This window comes from Emydura macquarii, unplaced genomic scaffold, assembly GCF_026122565.2.
Source record: "Emydura macquarii macquarii isolate MOO-44397 ecotype Brisbane River unplaced genomic scaffold, CSIRO-AGI_Emac_v2 contig_1045, whole genome shotgun sequence".
Classification (NCBI taxonomy): Eukaryota; Metazoa; Chordata; order Testudines; family Chelidae; genus Emydura; species Emydura macquarii.
The window spans coordinates 7,660,269-7,683,641 of NW_027131182.1; the positions used below are offsets into that span (position 1 = coordinate 7,660,269).

Genomic DNA, 23,373 nt, shown 5'->3' on the forward strand with positions numbered 1-23,373 from the left:
AGATGACTGTTCTACTGGGGAAGATTGTTTGCAAAATCTTTAATACAGCAATACATTGCAAGTGCACCAATCGAGATACCAGTAATAGACCTTACCTAGTGTCTGTATTAAGACAATTTTTGATTGTCAAAGATGATTTTACTAGATCTTGAGACTTAGTAGGAAATATAATGCTATTTTGCAATAGATTTAGTGTGATAAAGGAAAAACAGACAGGGAAGGTGTTTTTGACCTGATCCCCCTCTGCGTTGCATAGTCATTCATATCTCTGCCCAGTGGATGTAAAACCCTGCCATTTTGCTTTTTTGGCATTGTACACCACTTTGCACTTATTTAGTTTGGGTATAAATGATTCCATAAGAGTTAAGGCAATGAAGAATAACGTCCTTTGACTCTGGGGTGTTTAGAAGTCAGTGTACCTTTTAACAAGGTACAAGGTTAGCACACTCAATTGTTCCTGATTGTAAAAAGAATAGTAATATATAGAGCAACAATGTATAACTACTCTCCATGTATTTGAATACAAGATGAGAACCCCAAAGCATTTGATATTACAGAAAAGTGACTACAGGAGTCTCCCATAAAAAATGGGCCACAGGCTGGCTCCGACAGTCAGAAATTTTAGACTGAATCAAACAGGTTGTGTACATCTCTCCACTGGAATAGCAATACATTTTATCTTTGGATAGGGGATCAAAAATTGCTTTATGTTGGGGCAGACTAGTGGGTGCCAGTCATGGACCAAACTAACTGTTCAGAGGAGGCAATTTTAGTGGAAACCAGAATGAGAAGTTGTAATTAAAACCTATGTCACTGTTTTATTGGAACATGATTCAGCTTTTATGAGAGAGAAAAGCTGGATAACTTGAACAAATGCAATGCGATACTTATTAGCTGGTTATAGAATACTATTATTATTTTTATTACCATACCATCTTGGAGCCCTGCTTGTGGACCCCATTGAGCTAGGCGCTGTACTAACAGAACAAAAAGATGGTCCCTACTGTCACCATGCCTCAGTGAGTCATAACTGAGAATACCAGGTTTAGGACAGACTGCTGAGAAATAAGGCAGACTCACCCCAAATTGGGGGTTATTCTTCTATTAGATATACCAAGCCAGTAACAAAAGTAAACATCTGTTTTACCACATTGGTTAACGAGTCAGATATGCAGTCTCCTTCGGCCATACCTGAATCACACTCAGCAAATCATACCTTTTCCCTTGATGCTTCATATGACATACTTGGTACAAGATTTGTTGCAATTGCCTAACAGTGACAACATCAAAGATATACATGGTCATATCTCAGTCATACATCACCACATCTACCCCAAAAAGCTTAAAATCAAAGTTAAAACAAGACAATAGATGGATACAGACAATGAGACTATTTTGGTCAGTGTGTTAGACAGTGGTTTCACCATACCCGTGGCTTAACTGTTATCAAGGTTTTTGGTTTTTTGTTTTTGTTTTGTAGGCCTAACAGAAAAAGAGTTTGAAGGAGGATAGTGAGGTAGCTCTGCAGATGTTGATGGGAGCTCCTCCCAAGCATATGGGGCAGCATGTACTTTGAGTGGTTAGAAAAAGGGAGTGGTCATCCATGGAAAGTAAATTAATAGATAACCGGAAGACTGGACAGGAAGGGTCATGATCTGTACTGTATTGTTGTTCTTAACCTAGGGGGACATGTCAATGCTAAACAAGTAGTAATAACACAAACAGATGGAGTCAGAATTTCACTGAACTCAGACTTTATCTTCTGGTGACACTGGAAAAAGACAGGCTCCGACCAGATGGATAGAGGCAAAGAATTGGTTTCCAAGAAAAGACAGAAATGAACTGACAGTCTTTAAAGGGGAAAGTGTTCTATATGCATCCATCTGGCTATTAGGCAGACCAAATGGCACCCCAGGTGAGGAGTGTCTTCGGCAGGGCCCCTGCCCCCATTTGTTAAAATTTTGAATACTTGATTTTTTATTTGTAGCCCATTTCACAACTTTGATGCACGATTTGCATGAATGACTTATCCCTGTCATATAAGATGATAAATTTGCATGCTTGAATCTGTAACTCTATATTTATTCATGCCATTCATAAGCAAATAAAAAAATCGTTTCCTCTAAATTATAGAAACTTTTTAATTTAACAACAAATGTATTAACATCAAGAAATTGAACTGTGCACCAACAATGGGTGGAGCAGTATTAAACAGTGTTACCGTAGGTGACAGCCTTACAATGTTAACCCTAGTTCTTCAGTTCAAAAGGTCATTTTCTCACGTTTTCCCTTACAAACTGAAGCACAGCATCAGAGAGATCAATAAAATAGCAAGCGATGTCAGTCTCTCATCTGCCATTGTCGATCGAAGATCTGTTTTAATGAGCCTGAACTTCAAAAAGCTGCACTTACGACACACGACTGTGATGGGCAGTGTGAGCAGAATCCTCAAAGCTATCTACACATTAGGAAACGTGTCTTTCAGCTTGGCATCATGAAAGAACTGGAGAACTTAGAGTGGAAAGTGCTTCCTGTGTGGCAAAATGTGACAGATGTTGTCCAATGCAACAGAGATCTTTATCATTAACATCCGAACATGCCCCATGTGTCAGCGTCTGGTGAAGGTTCATACAATTGTTCAAGAGTGTTTTCCTGTCCGCCAGCAGTTTATTGAGGTCATACAAAAACCTCCATGTCTTTTTGTGGTGCTTCATTTGTTCGAACCTTTCTTTGATGAACACTGGCTTGTCCCTCCCTGTCAGTTTCGGAGGGAGGACACACCCACTCACTACAATCACCCATTCCCCTCCTGAATTCATCTGTACAGTATAGACAAGCAAGTCCCCTTATCTTCTGATCACGATATAGGTAATTAGCTCCCATCTGTCTCTGAGTTTCTGTCTCCCTTTCTTCTCCCTGTCTACTTGCACCCTATCTTCCAGAGTTAGAGGAGCTTCCCATGTCTTGTGGTCATAGTACTGTTTCTAGTGAAGTTTGGCAGCTTCAGATGCCCATGCAGCCTGACGATATGCTCTCTCTAGGCTTTATCGCAGCTGAGAGATGTACTCCTCCACCTCTACCCCTCATCTCCTCGGTGGGGGAAACCCAGGGCCAGATCTACTTTCAGTCCTGGGTGTCAGCCAAACATTTAAGAAGAATGGGGAAAACCCAGTGGACTCATGCCAGTATAGTGATAGTCATGAGTCCTGGACTCAACATAGTCCTTCCAGTTTATCTTTTGGGCTGGGGCAGTGTTCCCAGCACATTCTTGAGTGTTCGGTTGAACCGCTCAATTGTCCCATCCCTTGAGGGTGATAGAGCATAGTTTGCCCTTTGAAGTCCCCAACAATTTCCAAAGCTGGACCAGGCGTTTACTTTTGAAATTTCTCCCCCAATCTGTATATATCCTTTCAGGGATGCCATAGTGGCAGATAAACTGTTTCCACATCACCTTGGCTACAATAGATGCCCGCTGGTCACAAGTAGGGTATGCCTGAGCATAGTGCGTGAAGTGGTTAATGACTACAAGGACATTCTCGATGCCCCCTCATGACAGTTCCAGGGTGAAAAAGTCGAGGCAGACTAGCTCCCAGGGCCTACTGGCATGGATTGAGGTAAGCAAAGCTTAGCCTTCAGAGATTCCTCTCTTAGGCAGCACCTTTCACAAGAGGGACACCACTCTTGGATGGTGGATTGCATGCCTGGCCAATAACTGAGTATGGATGAGATTCACTATGCAGTCAGTGCCCATGTGTCCCATATCAGTGTGCAGAGCTTCGAATGATTCTCTTTGGAGTTTCCCTGACAGCATCACCTGCAGGATCTATCCCTCTCCCGGGACTGTTGTCCTGAAAAGGAACCCCTCTACCAGCTGCAATCACATCCACTGTTTCAGTAATGTACGCACTGGTGTTTCCTCCTCCTGCCTCTCCCAGGCACTGAGTGCCGGTTGCCTGGGTAGGTAGGTCCTTACTCGGGAGATGACTGCATCTTTTTTCCTGCTGTCTCCTCAGTTCTTCCTTAGGCATCTGACTACATTCATCTGACTACATCTGACATTCATCTGACTACATTCAAACAGCCCCATGGCAGTGATTAATGCGGTCTTGGGTTTATCCTAGTCTGCCATTTCTATCTGAGGTAAGGTCTAGTGTGGAGTAATATCTGACTCCTCCTAGGGCACCCGGGGTTTCCTTGATATGGGACAGAGGACATGCATCTCGAGTGGTCATAACATTCAGATGTCAGTGAGCTGTCAATACACACTTTCTTTCTTGCTACCATCATTGGTGAAGCACATGGGCTTTGACTCCATTTGCTTGCTCCTGCTTCCGCCATCCCCTGCAAGTGTTTGCAGACTTCCTGGTATTGTGCCAGAGGTATTCTCTGATAGGGTTGCCTCACAGGATTAGTATCAATCAGGGGTATCTCATGCTTGACGGTGGAAGTGCGGCCCAAGTCAAAGTCATTTTGAGAGAATATGTCTGCATTCCGTTTCAGCAATTCTTCCATTATCTTCAGTTGAGTTGAGTCCTGCAAAGCTGCCTGACTCAGGTCCAGTTCTGGCATAGCAACATTGGCTTGTGCCATTTCCCTCACTTCTTGTCCTGGAGAATATATTAAGTTGCTGCTCATGCTAGCCACGCTGTGGACTACTGAAGCTGTAGCTAGATGCTGGTTCCTCTATCTCAGCTTTGGTTGTCCTACATTCTGCAGATAAATATAAGACTTCCTGTGTACAACATCCATTATGCCACCCTCAGACCCTCTGGCAGACGAGCCTGAGCCCCCACCGTATACTCCAGGTACATTTCACAGGTACACTTCTTCCTTCTCCAGCTCTTAACAAGATAAGCTGTTTGCAAGCATATCTTAAGGGTGGTCTCTCTTGGCCAGAGAAAACTTGCTTATAGGCTGCATACCAGGTTGGTGATTTCATTTTCAGGAAGGCTGAGAATTGGTTCCCCCACTCGTTAGCTAAATCCTGTCAGCTGGAACGGATGACATTTGTCCCTAACAGCATGGGGACTCCCTGGTGGTACTTCACCCCAGGCACCACAAGGACAGGGACTCCCTTGTAGGTTCCACCAAGAAAAGATAAATCTAATTCGATTGCTCCTCAGTGGAAGACCCCTTGGACAATGGCTCCCTCTATTTGGATGTCCACAGGCATGGATGCAACCTGCATAGTGTAGGGTGGTTTCTCCAGAAATCCTCTGTGATGGTTGTGAATCAATTAGAACCTTGCACAGGATACCATTCACTTCCACTATTTCCTTGTTCAAGGGCCCCACCAGGCTGGGATGCCAGGTTGCGACTGGTGGGGTACGCTGAGAAGTTGTGCATGCTGATGCTACTGCAGGACTTCTCACCAGCTCTACGCCCTTCACCTATTCCTTAGTGTCAGGCTTTAGCAGTTTAAAGAAGAGGGAGCTTCAACTTGCCCTGGCCCCAGAGGGTGAGGTTGAGGGGGTTGACGGCAGCCTCGGGCTATGTGGCCGCCTCATCCACAATGGTGGCATATGAAACAACCTCTGGCACCACAGACACTAATATCAGGTGTACCTTGACCACTTCCCCATCTAGAATTTTGGGGTGTCATCATTGCTACTGCGCCCTGCTGCAGTACCCGTGCCTCCAGTTGTCCCATTCTCTCATGGCTCTGTCTCTGGAGGACAGTCAGTTCTTGAACTAGCCCAGTTAGGCCCTTCACTGCCTCCAGCATCACGTGATCTGGGGTCCTACTGGGTGGAGGCATCCCAGGAGCATTTTGCACAGCGCCATCTGACAGGATAGCTTGTTACATGCTGCTTATCTTCTGGGCTGGCACATCCATTCTACCCTCTATGTTCTTTTCCCGGGCCAGCTGCCACAGTTCTCCTTGCAGCTATCGGAATGTTATGTAGCGAGGCTGCATAGATGCCAACCTACTCTGCACTTCTCACTCACGGATGCCCCATGTGAACTGCTGTGTCAATTTATAGTCCTGATCAGGGAAAGGGTGGCCCACTTGGAGTTTCTACTCTACTACCCGCAGTAGTCGATGATACAGGATGAGGTTCTAGGGCATTAGTCTCTCTCATAAAAGTCTGCCATGGGTCCAGCAATAAATGGCAGTCACTGTACTCTGCTCTAAGCTCTTCAACAGCTCAGGCTGGAAACTGCTCCTGAGATTAAGGACTAATTTACGGGCCCCCCACGCACATATCTCACACAGGTATCTCATGCATATACCACAGGGTTAATACGATTAGAGCAGAGTTATAGTCTTCTCAGGTTCGGGGTGGTCTAAAGATGGCAAGTCGTCATTGCCACTTATTCCGTAGGTTTTTCTTTCCCTGTGTAACTAATAGTAATGATTCAGTATCTTTATTGTTATCCAACAGATTTCTGTGTTTGAAAATTGAGAGAATTTTTCATGCTCTCATACAGTTGTCCACTATTTTTCCTTTGTTTTCATGATTGCGTCCTTACACAAAATATTTTGCCAATCATTATTATGGGGATGATTTGCACAGTGGGGGGGGGAAACAGCTCTTCAGAGGGAAAGGAGCAGACCATTTGTTGCCTTTGCACTGCTTCCCAGCTCACCATGACACTGCTGTCTGTGCTTGAGCTGTCTGTCCACTGTCAGTTCCCCACAGTCCTGTGTCTTTCTGTTTTGTCATCTCACGGGTTTTGTGTGCAGAAATGAGTTGATTAACTTCAAGGCTGAGTTTGGAAATAAGCAGTTATTTCCCGTGACAGTTTAGAAAAGGAGATTTCCTGGATTGCAACCAATTTAGATATAAAATTATTCTAAGAGTCATTACTGTTTCCACGCAAAATGAAAACTAGTCATTTCTTGGTGCTGCAGCTATAAAAGTACTGAGCACAAATTAAAATTAACATTTTTCAGTCAGATTCTTTACAAAAATCTGTTTCAATTTCTTTAAATGGATAACCCAGGATTTGAAATGCAGGAAGATAAAATACAAAGTTCTTCAAATAAGAGAGAACAGATGAAGCAAGAAATACCAGTAAGTTTCTCTTTTGGAATTACTAAAACATTATCAAATAAGAATCAGCATTGGGGCTTAACATTTTGTTTCATGATACAGTAATATAATAATGTATACAAATATACTATAAAGTTTTAAATAAAATAAGATCTTCCTAATTCTCACTTTGCTAAGTGGCAAACATAATACTCAACAAATCACCACGGTGTCTCTTCACTTAGCAAAGATGTGATAGCAGAAAGCTTAGGGCGAGTTTACACAGAAATTCAACTGATTTAACTAAATTAGTTTCTAGTTTGAAGTTAAAAGTGCAACACCAGCCAGAGTTGTTTCATTGCACTGTAGATATACCCTAGGTTGTTGCATTTACACGGAGTTTGTGGTTAGTTCTGAGTTGCCTTTTAAGTAGCTCCAGGCTATGAATATATCAGGGTTAGCAACTCCGCAGTGACACAACTGACTTTACACATGGAGGATTTTTAGTGAGACCGAATGTGCTATATTAGTTACCATGATGTAGTATATATGGGTTTTTTTAATGCAAGTTATGAATTGTGGGATCGACATGGAGATACAATTGGGTAAAGTGTGTTAAAGCCCTGGAAATCAGGACTTTAGATGTAATCTGATCTAATACTTTTTCCTCTAAATATGAGGGCTCTCTTTGGATTTCTACTGACTAATATTTATCTGAACACAAGCTATTTAAAAACAATTATTTGAATGTGTGTAACGAAGGACAGTTGTGGAATGGAATATGGTGATATTTCATGCTCTCTTTGTTTTGTTTTTGGTAAGAGGAATATTATTTGTAAAAGAGGATTTTGCCAATCAACAGATTTAAAGAATGTGTTATTCCTGTCATGGGGATCCGCTCACCAGTAGGGGTCTCCTCCTGGCCCCCCTGGAGAATCAGCTCCTTCCAGAACCGGGGCCTCTTCCTGCTGTTTACTGTCCACTCTGTTGCCACTCTCCCTCTCTGCATTTACCAGCCCAAACTCTCTCCTCTCAGGGAGTAACTGTAGGCTACTCTGTATAGCCCAAAACACACCTCTCTTCTCCTAAGGAGTGATTGCATGCTACTCCCCTGCAGCTGTTTTTTGCTCTTAGCACCTGGGCTTTATACAAGCCTCTCCTGTTCCCGTCCATCTGAGCCTGGTGTCTAATCAATTTCTTATTTTCTGGATCCTCCTCCAGATGCAGCCTGGGCAGTTAATGGACCTACCTGGCTACCCCATCACAAGGCCCAAGTTTTAAAAAGTGTTGGTTATCTTATATCGATTAAGTGCAGCAGAAGTTTAAGCAACGGTGGTTTGAAAGCTTAAACAGTTTGAAAAGCAACCATTATGGAGCTAACTAGGTTACAATACACTGAGGACAATAAATTTTCCCAAAGGATGAAGAAAGTAACCACACAAAGCATATCTCCTCTCATCATCCATTTAAATGGTTAAAAAAATAACCCTACTTAATGTATAAATAATGCTCTGTCCAGTTGCAGCTTTGTCTGTAGAACTAATGTAAATTTCAGTAGCTCTTTTGCTTTTCTTTATTATCTCACTTTCTTATGAAAATTAGCAGCTTTTACTGATATTCCAAGGGAGAGAGAGAGAGAGGCTCTATTCTGCAAGCCTTGCTCACATGTGGAGTGCTTACATCATTGGGCACTAAAGAAAACTCCTAGATATAAAGAAAAAGGAAATGGAATGTGTATAACTCATGAATAAAATCTGTGGGATCAAGCCCCTTATGTGAAGGGCTTCTAATATGTATTTATAGTTTCATAAACTTTAAACCTGTGGGGGCCATAAGAGCATCTAATCTGACCTACTGTATAACAGAGGCCATAAAAATTTCATCCAGTTACTCCTATACTGAGCACATTAACTTGTTTGACAAAAGCATATCTTCAGGAAAAGTATCCAGTCTTCATTACACAGGAACCATTGAATTAACTGTTGTTTTGTTTGCTAACTAATAACTTTGGCTTTTTAAAATGTCTTGTAGGAAAGCAAGAACCACTGGTCGCTGATGAACATCTTTCTAGTTTGTCTCTTGGCCTGCATAATCTCCACCATCATAGGAGTGCTGATTTTTTCCTTGGTCTACATTAATAATATTGGATTTATGAGAGAGCTAAACATTCAAAAGCATGAAATAACCTCTCCAGAACCATCAGTAAGAATGTCAGACAAAAAAAGAGTAGATGCCAAATTCAAGTTTCTGAATCATCTGGGTAAATCTAAGGTAGCTGTTGTTCTTCTTATAAAACAGTATTATTGTATTCAATATAGAAGTTTAGGGCCAAAATTTTGGCCTGAAATTTATGGGTTTTACTGATTTATAAATAATCCAAAATGCAATTTACATCTTTTGGACATCTAATTATTTGCACTTACAAATTAGATGTCTAAATAAGCAAAATTACAGAGCTAAGAAGGAAGTCAGCTTTTGAAATCTAGCAGTGAAACTACAAAATGTGAATTCACGGTAAACATGATCAGAAAGCTAGAATATAACTTGAACTTGCAAGTCTTGAGAACTGAGCCAAAATGCATTCTTTGGTTCCAATAAAAATGAATGTGATGGTCTGATCTTAGGTAAGAGGAGCCTCACTCACCTTGCTGAACTGACAGCATTGCAGTTCATGTACAAAACGAACAGTTACATTTACTTCAGAGTTTAGTCTTTGTATTTCAAAACTTACTGAATTTTTAGAAAATGACTAATTTCAAAACTCCAGGTTTCATAGAGCCGGACATTAAAGTGTTTGTTTTGACTCTTTTTAAAATCCTTAAAATGTGTATTTATATGAATTTTTCTGAACCCTTGTTCATGGTTATAAAGGTTTCTCCAGCAAAGAAGATGATTGATTAGACAGTGGACAGTTAAACTCATATACACAGTGCTGTCAAATATACAAATTAAAGGAACTTAAAAATAGCAAAAAAATGTAGTTGTTTTTTCTAATTTCTTTCGGTTCTGATATTCTTAGGCACTAGCTGTAACTACAGGAGCTGCAAACATACAAACAAATGTGGTTTTCAAGATTACAGTGTCCCTTTAATAAACTGCCCTACTGTAAGGTGACTTTTTAAATTAGTGGATTTATTCTATGTGGAGTATAAATATATGGAAAGGAACAGTCCCTGGCACAAAAAGCGTACAGTCTAAGACCCTGATTGAGGAAAACATTCTATTCAGGAAGGGTGCTTAAGCATGTGTTTAATTTTAAGTATGTATTTAAGTGCTTTCCTGAATCAATATCTAAAAAGACAAAGAGAAGGGGGAAGAGAGCACAACATACAAGTAGAATGGTCAAGATGAAGATAGGCCATGTCAGCATTATATTATTATATTTAGTTTAGTTTTTGATAGATACACCCTGATTGACTCTGGTGAAATCCCGCCCTTATTGAAGTTAATGGGTGTTCTTCCATTGACTTCAGTAGGGCCAGGATTTCATCCCAGCTCTCCCACTTGGTTTTTTTAAATGTACCTACAAAGTGATTCTTAGCAGCTAATTTTGCTAAGAGTTTTATCCTTAGAACCATTGCTTATCAATCATTGTAAAGAAATGATAATATCATACCTATTTGATTGATTTATGAAGATATATGAGGCATCATCAAAAGTGTAGTAAATGCATAGACAGAAAAACTTCACCAAGAACTGAAGAATCCCCTAAGTTTTCCATAAATTTCCTATTTTCATAAAGAATAATGTTCTGAAATATTCCCTCAATGTTTTCCCTTCATTTCCCCACTGGTCATGCCTTTGTCCAATACTTATAAAAACTAATTTATGTCTATGATTTCCCAGATATTTCAGTTTCCTGGGGGTGATATTCAATGGGCAAGATTTAGGTCTAATATAAACGATTATCAGAGTGATGAAGAAATGGAATTTGGAACAAGCATCAACAATCAGCGGTCTAAAATGACTTTTGGAACCTTACGGATCAAGAGCAAAGGTCTCCGGGCCCCACATTGGCACTTTAATGCCAATGAACATGGCTTTCTCCTAAAGGTACAACCTGATTATTTTAATTCACCTATTGTAATTTTTTGGGTAACGCATCATGCCAACCTATGGTCTTATATATAAATGCTAAATAATAATAATGACGGCATTATTACTGGTTAATGTGTGTCACATTTTCAAATCTTGGTGCCTGAAATTAAGTACTTAAATGGTCTGATTTGCAGACATACTGCATACTTGCAGCTCCAACCAAAGTATAAAAGTTGCAATCAGTGGAAATTGTGTATACTCAGCACTTTTACAAATTCAGCAACTTATCTGGGTACCTGCACATGAATTAGGTGCTTAATATTAGGCACCCAGATCTGAAAGTGTGTGTCTTAACTCCTTTCATCTCCTCTATTTCTTCATCTGTAAAATGGGGATAGTAAAAGTTACTTAAAGTACTACCTCACAGGGTATTGTGAGGAATAATTAGAGATCATACATAATTTTGAAAACAAAGTGTTATGTATTTTGAAGAATGGACTTTTGGAGATACTTAATAATAAAAATATTGTTAGTATTCTAAGTATTTAATATTTGTGTCAGAGTAGCACTAAAAGGCCCCAATCAGGATTGGGGAGCAATTGTGCAAGACATTTCACAAACACTGGTCCTTGTCCCCAATACTTTGAATCTTCTTAAACTATAATCATAACATTCACAGCCTTTATTTTAACCATTTAATATTTTGTGTATGAGAGAGAGACAGAGAGAGAGAAAACATTTATCAAGTGTTTCTCAAAGAAGTTGGGCCTTCCCACAATTTATTGCTGAATGCACTGTTCTTGATTTGGTCTTTCAAAAGCTGAATAACAGTGGGACTGTCATCAGAGTGGGCTACCACCGGTCATGAGTATGTTTGAATTATTAGAATATAGGCAAATACAGTTTCTGAGCTGACTATGGAAAAACCAATGTTTGTTTGTTTCTTTCTTGATTGAGTTTTGTCACTCTGCCTGTGTTTCAGGGCAGTGCCTGGATTGGTATTGTTGATGCTGGTGGTAGCACAGTAACCACATACAATGTTACAGCAGGCCAAGTGATTTTCTTCCCTAAAAACACATTGCACTGGATAAAGAATGTGGGAGAAGACGACTGTTTGTTCTTGTTGTTTTTTACAACACACGAAGAACTTCAAACCTTGGATGTTGATGACGTGTTTTTCTCTACACCAGAAGACATAGCAGCAAGATCATTAAAGGTTTGTTCAGTAGCATATTCAACTCTGTCTTGCTGAAAGTAAATCCAGAGGGCCCCTCTTTGCTTGGATCTCCTGTTTTCCATCTGGAAGGATGTGTATGCCTCCCAGTGCAGCAGTGTCCTCTCATTCTTAGAATTAGTCCCGTCACAGCGGAGCAAGAGTCCCTGGAGCCAGCATATAGGCTCATAGCATCTTCTGAATCCATGGGAATCTGCACTTTCTCATGGTGGAAACTGTGCATTCCACAGGAAGGGGGCAAGCACTCCTGGAACAAGTTGTAGCATCTACCCAGGTGATTTTGTTTCTGTTTCAAATCTCTCTAGGATTTGAGCAAAGTATAAAATCAAGTTAAAATATGTAAAGAGCTAGGAATTATATGGGGTAATGCATGACAGCAAGCCTTACCAGATCATACCTTCAGTATGTCTTAAAGCACATTAGTTGATCAAGCAGCTCTACTTTCCCTGTTTGCTTCATGCATTTGCTAACATAACATTTATTGTATGTATTTTAGCCCCAAGGTGGAGTGAAATTCATTAGAACATTCAAGAAACAAACAGAAGATCAGGCCATTAACCTTCCACCAAACTTAGTAGAGCTTGTTCAGAATGCCAGCTACGGGCAGTCTCCAGACAAGCTTGTGTGGCGATACTTCTATAACCTCAAAGGTACAGAACTAAGAACTTGGTATATAAAGGGGTATCTGTTTTGAAAGTATTTCTTCACACAACACACAGTCAACCTGTGGAACTCATTATCAAGGGATGTTATGAAGGCCAAAACTATAATTGAATTCAAAAAAGAATTAGATAAGTTCATGGAGGATAGGTCCAGCAATGACTTTTAGCCAGGATGGTCAGGGATGCAATCCCAGACTCTTAGTTCTAGCCTACTGACTGCCAGATCCTGGGACTGGATGACAGGATGGATCACTTGATGTTTGCCCTGTTCTTTTCATTCCCTTTGAATCATCTGGCATTGGTCACTGTCAGAAGACAGGATACTGGGCTAGGTGGACCATTCATCTGACCTATCATGGCCATTCTTATGTTCTTACGTTGATAAAATGGAGTAAAAATTAAATGTGATAGAGGGGAGAAGTAATAATATAATAGTCTAGAAACAATTTATAATTTAATAAAAGGGGCAATATTAAACAGGAAGTACTAACACTTTCTTATACATAAATAATGCTATGCATCTTGTAATTGCTGCTCTGTAATGATGTAGGGCCTAGATCTCCTCTCATTAAACTGTTTTATTCCATTGATTTTAGTGGTTTACGCCACTGTGAAAGGAGAATCAATAAGCAACAGGGCACCAACCTAGGTATCAGCATAAGACCAGGCAGACATTCCCCAAGCTCCAAGTTCTGTGGTGTTGTCTCTGTCCTGAAGTGTTACATGCCTACTGATGCAGTGAAACCTAAGCAATACCTAACACTTCAGCCATCTGTTCCTTTTAAACGAGAGGTAGTAAATTCACACTAAAGGGTCTGGAGCTTTTGAGATATATTTCAGGGTTGTTGAGAGGGAAGGATATTGTGACTCAGATTTTAGAATGCCCCGCATAATTTGCATGTAAATTTGCAGTGAATAAAGCACTGTACAAACATATATCTGATAGCTCTCTTCATAGTCACGAACAAATATTACAACCTCTCAAATGACAGCCAACTGAACTCTATTTATAGTCACAAAAATATTAGCAAATCACTTTTTTGAATTAAACAACCAGCTCTATTACCCAAACCTATTCATGCTAAGGAGCTAATAGACATAAATGCAAGACTTGAGAAAGTGAATACTTCCAGACACGATCTGTTCAGGTGGCCATGATACTAGTAAGATGAAGATGTAGGCCCTTATTCTCAGCTACAGGCAATGCAACTCAGAAGAGTTGTGTGTGTAATGGTGACCTTTACACTCCCTTGATCCTGGTCTATCTGTACTTTGGTCTAGTCCTCCACCATAATTTAGAGCAGCCTAAATTACACCATGTCATCATCTACATAATACTTCAAGGGTCTATTATGCCAGCTGAGAATTGGCCAGGTTCCACAGACATCCCAGACATGCTCCCTTTTCCCTGGCCAAGCACTCTGCCTTCCACAGGGTATATACGAGTGGCATGAGTATACACCTTCCACAGACATGGCCATAGGAGTGGCCATGCTGGCTTTAGGCTACTGGAAGATACCAGGGGGATCATCCCATAGTCGGATATGCCAGCTATAGGACTGTTTTGCACTGGCCGTGCAAAGGGGCTACCTTGTGTTGCAGAAACAGGGCCATAGTTTAGCATAAATTCACATATTGAAACTGAACATGTTTTCTGTGTTCTAAAGAGCAGATGTCACATGCAGTCACAGAAAAAAGGCCATGTAAAGGCAGGTCATAGAATCATAGGGTTTACAGCCAGCAGGGACCACCAGATCATGTAGTCTGACCTCCTGTATTTCACAGGCCCTCAACTGTACCCAGCAACTAAACCCAGCAACTGAAACCAGATCAAAGTATTACATCCTCAGGTTACTAAGCTATTGTGTGTCACAGGCAGAGAGCAGGAGGGACTGAGATGCACCAATGGCCAAGACCCCTGCAATGGCAGTGAATTGATTAAGTGAGATATACCCTAATAATCCTTGCAAATGACCACTGCCCACATGCCGCAGAGGAAGGCAAAAAATATCCAAGGTTGACTGCTAATCTGACCTGGGAGGAAATTCCTTCCTGACCTCACATATGGCAGTCAATGAGACCCTGAGCATGCGAGCAAGAACCAGCCATGAGAGAGAGAATGCTCAGTGCCATCTCAGAGCACCGACCAGTCCCATCCAGTGTCCCATCTCCAGTTGTGGCCATCTCTGATGCTTTTAGAGAAAGAACACACACACAAAATCTCATCCCCAAAACCCACCCAGAATCCACTGGGAGGGAAGAAATCCCTTCCTACCTATGGGGCTTCAGCCAGTCACCTACAAAACATGAGACTTAGGAACATAAGACAGAAACGGGAAGGATCAGGGCTGCCAATTCTTGCCAGCAAACAACCCCATCACACAGTCCCACTCATACATTTCTTCAACTGTCTCTTAAAACTAATTGTTTGCTCCCACAACTCCATTTGGGATGCTGTTCCAGAACCTAGCTCCTCTGATGATGAGGGCCTATAACTGAAGTGTAGAACTAATCACAGAGCTTCCCTGAGAAGCCTCTCTCAGAAACCAGTCACATTTTCTACCATGCAATAAATGCAGCTGACTTTGCAATGTTCTTCTTCAAGTAGCGTCCCTATGGGGGCTCCACTTCAGGTGTGCGTGCATCTCTCAAGCCCTTGATCAGAGATTTTCCTTTAGCAGTGTCCGTTCGGCCCATGCATGTTTCCTATAACTCCTCATGCTCCACACCGAGGCTATATATAAGGATGTGGGGGTGAATTGCACTTAGTTCCACCTCAACTGCCTCAGTCTGAGACAGAACCTTAGCCTGTCCACCTTAAGCATGCCTCAGTTATCTGGTGTACAATTTTCTATAGTTGTTTTAGGATTAGTTAGTATAGGTTAGTTGTTAGTGATAGTTTTAGTTTGTTAGTTAGAGATAAGTAGTGAGAGAACTGTTTTGTTCCTCTCCCTCTCTCCTTGCTAGGGGAGCCTTATTCTTCTGGCAGGGTATGTTTTCCATGGGACGTTTGGGTAAAGGAGGAACTGAGGGCAGTTTCCCTGCACATCCTTATAAAGCCTCAGTGTGTGGCATGAGATGGTAAAGGGCAAATGTGCGGACCAAACAGACACTGCTACCGGAAAATCTCCTATCAAGGGCCCAAGAGGCTCATGAGCACCTGATATGGAGCCCATCCATAGGGGGACACATCTTGAAGAACCCACTTACTGCACAAGGCGAATAACCTCTTCTTTCAAAGAAAATGCCGGCCTGTGACATTCACGGTAGTATTGTGTTGGTCTGATAGTGTGTGTATTTAACTAGATCTTTATTTTATAGTTTTCTCTCTTTGGTATATTGCCAATAGAATTTACTTGTATTTACAATAAATTTACTATAACACTTCACTAAAATGTACTTGAGGACTTGTTGGCTCGTGTACCCCAAGGAAAACTGAATTCTGTCCTTGGGGAAGGTAGAGCAAGTTGAGCCAAAGGCAACTCTGTCTGGAGAATGTTGTGGTTTTCCTTACACTGCCAGAGAATGAATAGAGAAAACCATTGTGGGCACAAAGAAATCCAAATTACCTAAAGGAAATAAGGCAACAATTACAACTTCCTGGGACTTTTAATGTGCTCAAGCTAGAATATTAAAGGCATTTTAACATCAATTTGTGAATAAAGGCCTGTCTTATTCGGGCATGTGGAAAATGTTGTCAGTGTGACTGACCCATTTAAAGTGAAATGTCCATCTTTGGAAGGAGTATAGAAGGCATCACCTTATCATCTTCAAAAAAATTTGTATGAAGTGGATCAGCCACTAGGGCATAATGCTCTCACACCCTGCACCCAATTCTGCAAGGTGCGGAGCATTTCCTGGGAGATGCTGAGCGCCCTCCACTCCTAATGGGTAAGCACCTTGCAGGATTCAGGACAACTGAAATCATTGCCACCAGAACTGTTATTTTTCATGATAAAAAGTTTGAGCTCACAGGTAGAAAGTGGGTGGCTGGAAAGAAAAATTCAGTGTTGCCATTAATGTTAATGAACACATTGCTAGTTACTAATCTTAGTCTACACTCAAAAAGAAATTCAGATTTCAGATTTCTTATTATTTGTACAACTGCTGCTTGCATGTATTAGAGGGGGGGTACCGTGTTAGTATAAACCGCTGGTATAAACAGTCTGTGTTACGCATTCCCCACTGTTGGCTAAATTACCAATAATATGGGAATATTTTGTAGTCATTCTCATTTGACTGTCATTCATTCAGATTCAACAGAATTCAAACTTCCAGGAGGAGTAATACAGTGGGCTCGCTTTCGCAAAAATGGAGCTGGTCTAAATGACAATGAGAAAATCTTCAGTGACTCACTGCAAATGGTATGTATTGAAACATAAGGTAACATTTGCAAAGCAGGTGAGTTCATCAGGACTGTCACACACAGCTAAAATGTTGCCATAAGAGCTGTTGTCTGAATGTTGTGCTTATTTTGACTTTCAGCACGAAAATGCTCTTACCTTAGGAACTCTCAGGATGTACAGCAATGGACTACGGCAACCTCATTTTCATTTCAATGCTAACGAGATGGGCTATGTCATTAGTGGCTGCGGAAAGGTAATTTGTTACATAAACTAAATGAGGATTTTGCCTGAGTTAGGACTGCAGGATTGGGATGTTTTCAGAAAAAAATCTGATTCTTGTTAGTAATGTAAAACTCCAAAATCCACCCCCTTCCTTTTAGGGTTAAGTTTTCTCTGAGTTATGCTGATGCAACTCTAACAAGTCCAAATGAAATTGCACTACCATGACTCAGAGAAAAATGTAGTCATTATTGTTCTGCATTCAGGGAAAAGACAGCAAGTTGCTTCAAGTAGGAATTCTTATGGTCTTAGAGAGTAGGCAAAATAAGAAGAAATCCTGTTGACTCAGCACTTCTGAGGAACAGGCCCTATATCTCTGTCACCACATATAAATATGATATAGAAAGAAAAATGGAGTAGTCTTGTTTTTATGCCAACTAGGAAGGCCCAGAAAATCATTACTCTTATGATTAGTATTAATTAACATAACTTACCAAGATGCTTGAGGCTCTGTTATGACAGAATACAAACAAATGAAGATACAATAAGATCATATTAGAAAATCACTCTCTTTAAACTGAAGCAGATAAACACAACAAAGGGGTCCGATGCAAAAGAAGGGAAGTAAGGGATAGTGAAAGTACCAGACATATACAGAACTAGCAGTGATCACAATTCTTTGAAGAACAAAAAGGCTTAAAGATTCTTTTTAAAGGCCCTGCATTTCATGTGAGCTGACTAACGTATTTCCAAATTTCATAACCCCTTTTCCCTATGTGGGGAGTTGAATAATAATAATCCACCCTGTGGATTCCTGTTCCTGTGTGGTGCTCCTCTGAAGCCAGTGGTTCTGCACTAGCAGATCTGATTTCAGTGCAGAATTGGGGCCATATTTTTAATTAATCTTATGATGAGTGGGCATGGCATATACAGTTGGATATGTGGACATTTTCCAGCAAGGAATAATTGCTGCATCTCTTGTTTAGGTGGGAATTATTGTTTCATCTAAAATTACCACTGACTTTGACATTGGCGTTGGCGATGTTGTATTTTTCCCCGTTGGAACCCAACATTATATCAAGAGCACATGTGATGAGGATTTGCTTATGGTTCTAGCCTTCAGTACAGGCAACCAGGTGAGAATTCCTAATGGTAGTTACTGTATAAGTGGGGGAAGAGGGGAGAGGAGGAAAGCTTAAATTGGATTTATTCACTGATTGGTTATCTTATGCTTTGCTGCACATCCAGTAACGCTCCCTCCAGAATAGATACACTGAAGGTGAGATTCACTTCTGGTGTGAAGGGCCTGAATACGGCACCACTAACGCACCACACTGGAGGGGAAAAAGAGGAGAGAGACTAGGTATTGTGCATAGATGAGAGAGTGTTTGTCTGCTGATCATGCTGTGGTTGGATTAGTCATGACAGAGGCCTCTGCAGCCCCTGCACACTATAGAAGGAGGATCTGCACAACACACACACACACACACAATCTCTCTGATTCAATAGTCTACTGGTATTGGAAACTATTGGTTTTCAAAGAACACAAACATTCTTAAACACGTAGCTCAAAACTTTCTCTGTCCCCAGTCCAAAAAAAGGTGTGTCCAGAAATAAAGAGTTAAGATTTTAAAAGCTTTGATGCAAAGTGCTATGTAAGTGCTATGTTTTTTATTGTTTATATTTTTATTACATGTGCTATAGCTCTCATGAACAATATGGCTTTTTACAAAATTTATTTTAATATTCTGTGTTGTTAGTAGTCTTATAAAATGATCATCTAATAATAAATTATTTCTCTCTGAAATACGTTTTTTTGTGACAGCTGCAAACCATTGATATGGATGACTACTTCCATGCCACAGCAGATCACATTCTAGCCCAGCTTTTCTTCAAGAAACAGGAGGAGTTTAAGAAGATCCCAAAATTTAGTGAAGATCAGGCAATTAATCTACCATAGGAGCTAATATTAATTGCCAAACATAATTCAATTTCACTGCCTTGTTTTTAAAAGTACTTGCTATTACCTTTATAGCTGTTTATCCAGGATAGCTGTTCAGAAAACAGAGCAATCTCATTTCAATATTATTATGTAGTTATTTCAGTTGGTATTAATTTGAGTCACAGCATTGTTTAAAGTATTTTATAAATAAAGGAGGTTCCAGCCACTTTGATTAATTTTTTTTGTCTGTATTTGCTCTGTTCCATTTATTAATTCATACACATCATCTCACTTTACTTCTCCCATCAAAGCACTGGAATTTACATTGCTACACACATTCACTGTATTTAAACTCCCCACCCCTCATATACAGTGTGTACATGTTTCTTTGTCTCTTGATTGGAACCACTTATACTAGTAAGCTCTATACCCCAACAGTGTTTTCAGGATTGAGCTCTTAATTGCCTTTTAATACATACAAGCCATCCCTGCCTTCCCTCCACAAACTGTAGTCCAACAGATAGGGCACTGGATAGGGACTCAAGAGACCTGGCTTTTAATCCAGGTGCTGCCAGCAACCTACTGTGTGACCTTCATCTTTTTGTACTTTTTTTTTCCTCTTCCACTCTCTGTCTCTCTTGTCTAGACTGTGGCTCTTTGGGGCAGTGACTGTTTCTTGCCATGTACAGTGCCTAGCACACCTTTTCTCAGTTGGATGCTCTAGCCTAGGAGTTCTCAACCAGGGGTATGTGTCCCCCTGGGGATACTCAACTCATCTCGATCAGTGTTTCTCCACCTAGGGGTTGTAGCCCCCAAGGGGGGCACAGGCCAGGATTGTGGGGGGGCCACAAGTGCAGGGCCAGCATTATGGGGTGCTATGCAGGGCAATTGCCTGGGGTTCCATGCCACAGGGCTAAGTTTCACGGTTCAGCCCTGCTGCCTGGGGCCCAGGCTTCAGACAAGGCTTACAAGTGAAAAAACAGGCTCGAGTATCACATTGAAATGCAAGTACAATATTTATATTCCAATCCATTTATTTTATAATTATATGGTAAAAATGAGAAAGTCAGCAATTTTCCAGTAACAGCGTGCTGTGACACTTCTGTATTTTTAGGTCTGATTTTGTAAGCAAGTAGTTTTTAGGTGAGGTGAAACTTGGGGTACGCAAGACAAATCAGACTCCTGGAAGGGGTGCAGTAATCTGGAAAGGTTGAGAAACACTACTCTAGCCTGCTACTATAGCACAAATAATAATAATAATAATAATAATTAATAATAGATGGCTGCTGTGATACTTTTTAGGAAACTCTAATGTACAACAATTTGAAAGCTCAGAATTTCCATCTTGAAGTGGGTTTTACAAATTGATCTTTGTAAGACCCCAAACTTTGAGAGGCTACAAAATCTTGCAAAATTTGGGTGTGAAAACTGAATAAAATAAACTGGTGGAAGTTTTCACTTGTTTCCACCAGTTTCACCTAGCCCTACTAACTACCCTAATGGGACATGCAACTGTCGGGGGGTTGCATGTAAAAGATATAGGGGTGCATATCTGGAGATCTGCTGAAAAATTGGCTCTTATGTACAGCTCAACTGGAATAGATTAATATCTTATTCTACTCCCTTTACCTTAGAGTCAGCCTGACTTAAAATACTCTTTTTTCCAAGGTACTATGAACACTGGAGATAATTCTCTAACGACTACAAATGGAACTGTACTGTTGCCATTTACTGCATTATAATTAAGTGATCATTGCCTTGTACTTGGAGTAAGTGGGATTAACAGCCTGTGAAATGCATTCGTAGGAAGAAGTGATTATTATCTCATCAGCTGCATTTGTGTCTTATAGGCATATTTGAATCTATATATACTTTGTTTTAACTAAATAATTAGCTTATGTTTTGACCCGTAATTTTGAATCCGAGTTTTTAGATAAACTAACAAATACATACCAGGCCCCAGTTCAGCAAAACGCTTATACATGTGTTTAATTTTAAGCATGTTTGTAGTTCCATTAACTTTAATGTCTAATTTGTAGGCATACCATTTGTAGTACTCAGAGTTCAGACTCACAGAGTTTAAGGCAAGAAGGGACAACCAGATCATATAGTCTGTCCTCTTGTATATCAAAGACCACCAACACCACCCAGCACCCCTACGCTAAACTCAACAACTGAAATTAGACCAAAGTATTACAGCCCACAGGGGACTGCCCGAGGCCCCTGAATTGGCAGGGAATTGATTGTGAGGTATACCCAGATAATACTATAGCCTTTGTCAGTAAGGATAATTCTATAGTTGCCACAATGGATTTTTAGCAGTCTGTAATGTGTTGGTTAAGACATTGGCTCTTGTTGCTGAAATACATGATTGTGCACTTGCTGTACTAGCCACGGTCACAGAAGTCTATGTGCTGTGATCACAGTGACTGGAGTCCTTTAGAAGTCAATGGGTGATGGCAGGACAATGACCAGAAACCAGAGATTCTCAGTAGTATTAATCAATAAGGGCCAATCTCTGCTATGAATTACACCTGTGAAACCCGTGGTTCATTCATTTACATGGGTTTGCATGTGCGTAACAGAATTGGGCCATTTATAATTCAAGGTATAGCCATATGATTGTTCTATACCTTTCTCCTGCTTCTTCCTGATGGAGTCAGAAACCAACCAACTGCTCAGAACACAAAGAGCCAGATACCTCAGTCTGTGCAAAGATCCATTGAAATCAGTAGAGCGCCACCAATTTCCACCAGCTGAGGATCTGGCCCAAGGAACGCTTGAGCAGTGGCAGCTGGTTGACATTGGGGCAGGTGGGGCTGCAGGAGAGCCAAGCCCCCATTTCAAGCGGCAGCAGCAGCAAAAGGAGGAAGCCTGCTGGGTGCTGCAGGCGTGCCAAGCCACATCAGAAAAAGCCTCCAGTGGAATGAGCTTCCACCAATTATTTCCCTCCATCTCAGGCATCTCTTGATGATGTCAATGGAGATGTATGCCTTTGTTGGACCTCTAGGGGTTTGGGACAGCTGGCCTCAGCATGACTGCTACTACTACAGGGAACTTTCTGTTTTGGCTCAGTTAGCTCATTTGAATCTTCCTTCACATTTCTCACTGAGCTCCTGGTGCTTGCATTGCCAGATGCAGCAAGAGGGCTTAAGCAGATTTTCATGGAAAATACCGGGGATCCCAGTACTGTTTTCCCGCTGCATTTTATACAATGGGAGACTCTACAATTCTAGTGAGGCCTGCATACTATTTGCACTTCCTTTTTTTGAATGCTGCCTCTAAGAGCACTTTGCCTTCAACACTGGTTCAGCCACCAGCTTCCTGGTTTATTACGGGTTTCCATCCACCCTCTGGGATTTCAACTTCTCCTTTTTGATATTTCATGATCAACCTGGCTGAGAGGATCATGGCCAACTCTCCCAAAGGGTGGTGGAAAGCGACTCCTTTCTAAAAGGGACAGAGGCATCCATCAACTAGCCTGACATGGCAACCCCGGAAGTGTGCTGGGTGCCAGGGGGGCCTTTATCTGAGACATTAGGGAGGGATTGTCAAGGATCATCCAGCCCTCTGACTGTTACCCTATGCTTCTCATTGATGTGGACACTAACAGCAGTGCAAGGTGTTACCATGTGCAGATCAGAAGTGGCGCCAGGGCTCTGGGAGTCAGGGTAAAGGAGTTGGGGGTGCAGGTGATGTTCTCATTGATTCTTCCAGTCAAGGGTAGGGGCCCAGGCAGAGACACACACATCATGGAGGTGAATGCATGACTTCACGGATGGTGTCACCAGGAGGGATTCAGTTTCCTTGACCGTGGGATGCTGTTCCAAGAGGAAGGACTGCTGAGCTGAGCTGAGGCCCTCCAATCAAGGAAGGGGATAAGTATTTTCTGGGTTCAGACTGGCTCATCTAGTGACACAGACTTTTAACTATATTTAATGGGGGCAGGAGACAA

The 23,373-nt window shown here is 41.2% G+C and overlaps 1 protein-coding gene across 1 annotated transcript; it reads left to right on the forward strand.

Annotated features, from left to right (window-relative positions):
* The first annotated feature begins 6,935 nt into the window (after positions 1–6,935).
* Positions 6,936–19,597, forward strand: DYNAP (dynactin associated protein). Its single transcript, XM_067545654.1, has 9 exons — positions 6,936–7,019; positions 9,009–9,248; positions 10,824–11,030; positions 11,998–12,231; positions 12,746–12,899; positions 17,166–17,275; positions 17,397–17,510; positions 18,463–18,612; positions 19,302–19,597. Exons 1-9 carry the CDS (start codon positions 6,936–6,938, stop codon positions 19,434–19,436), a joined length of 1,428 nt encoding a protein of 475 aa, XP_067401755.1. The 3' UTR covers positions 19,437–19,597.
* The last annotated feature ends 3,776 nt before the right edge of the window (positions 19,598–23,373 follow it).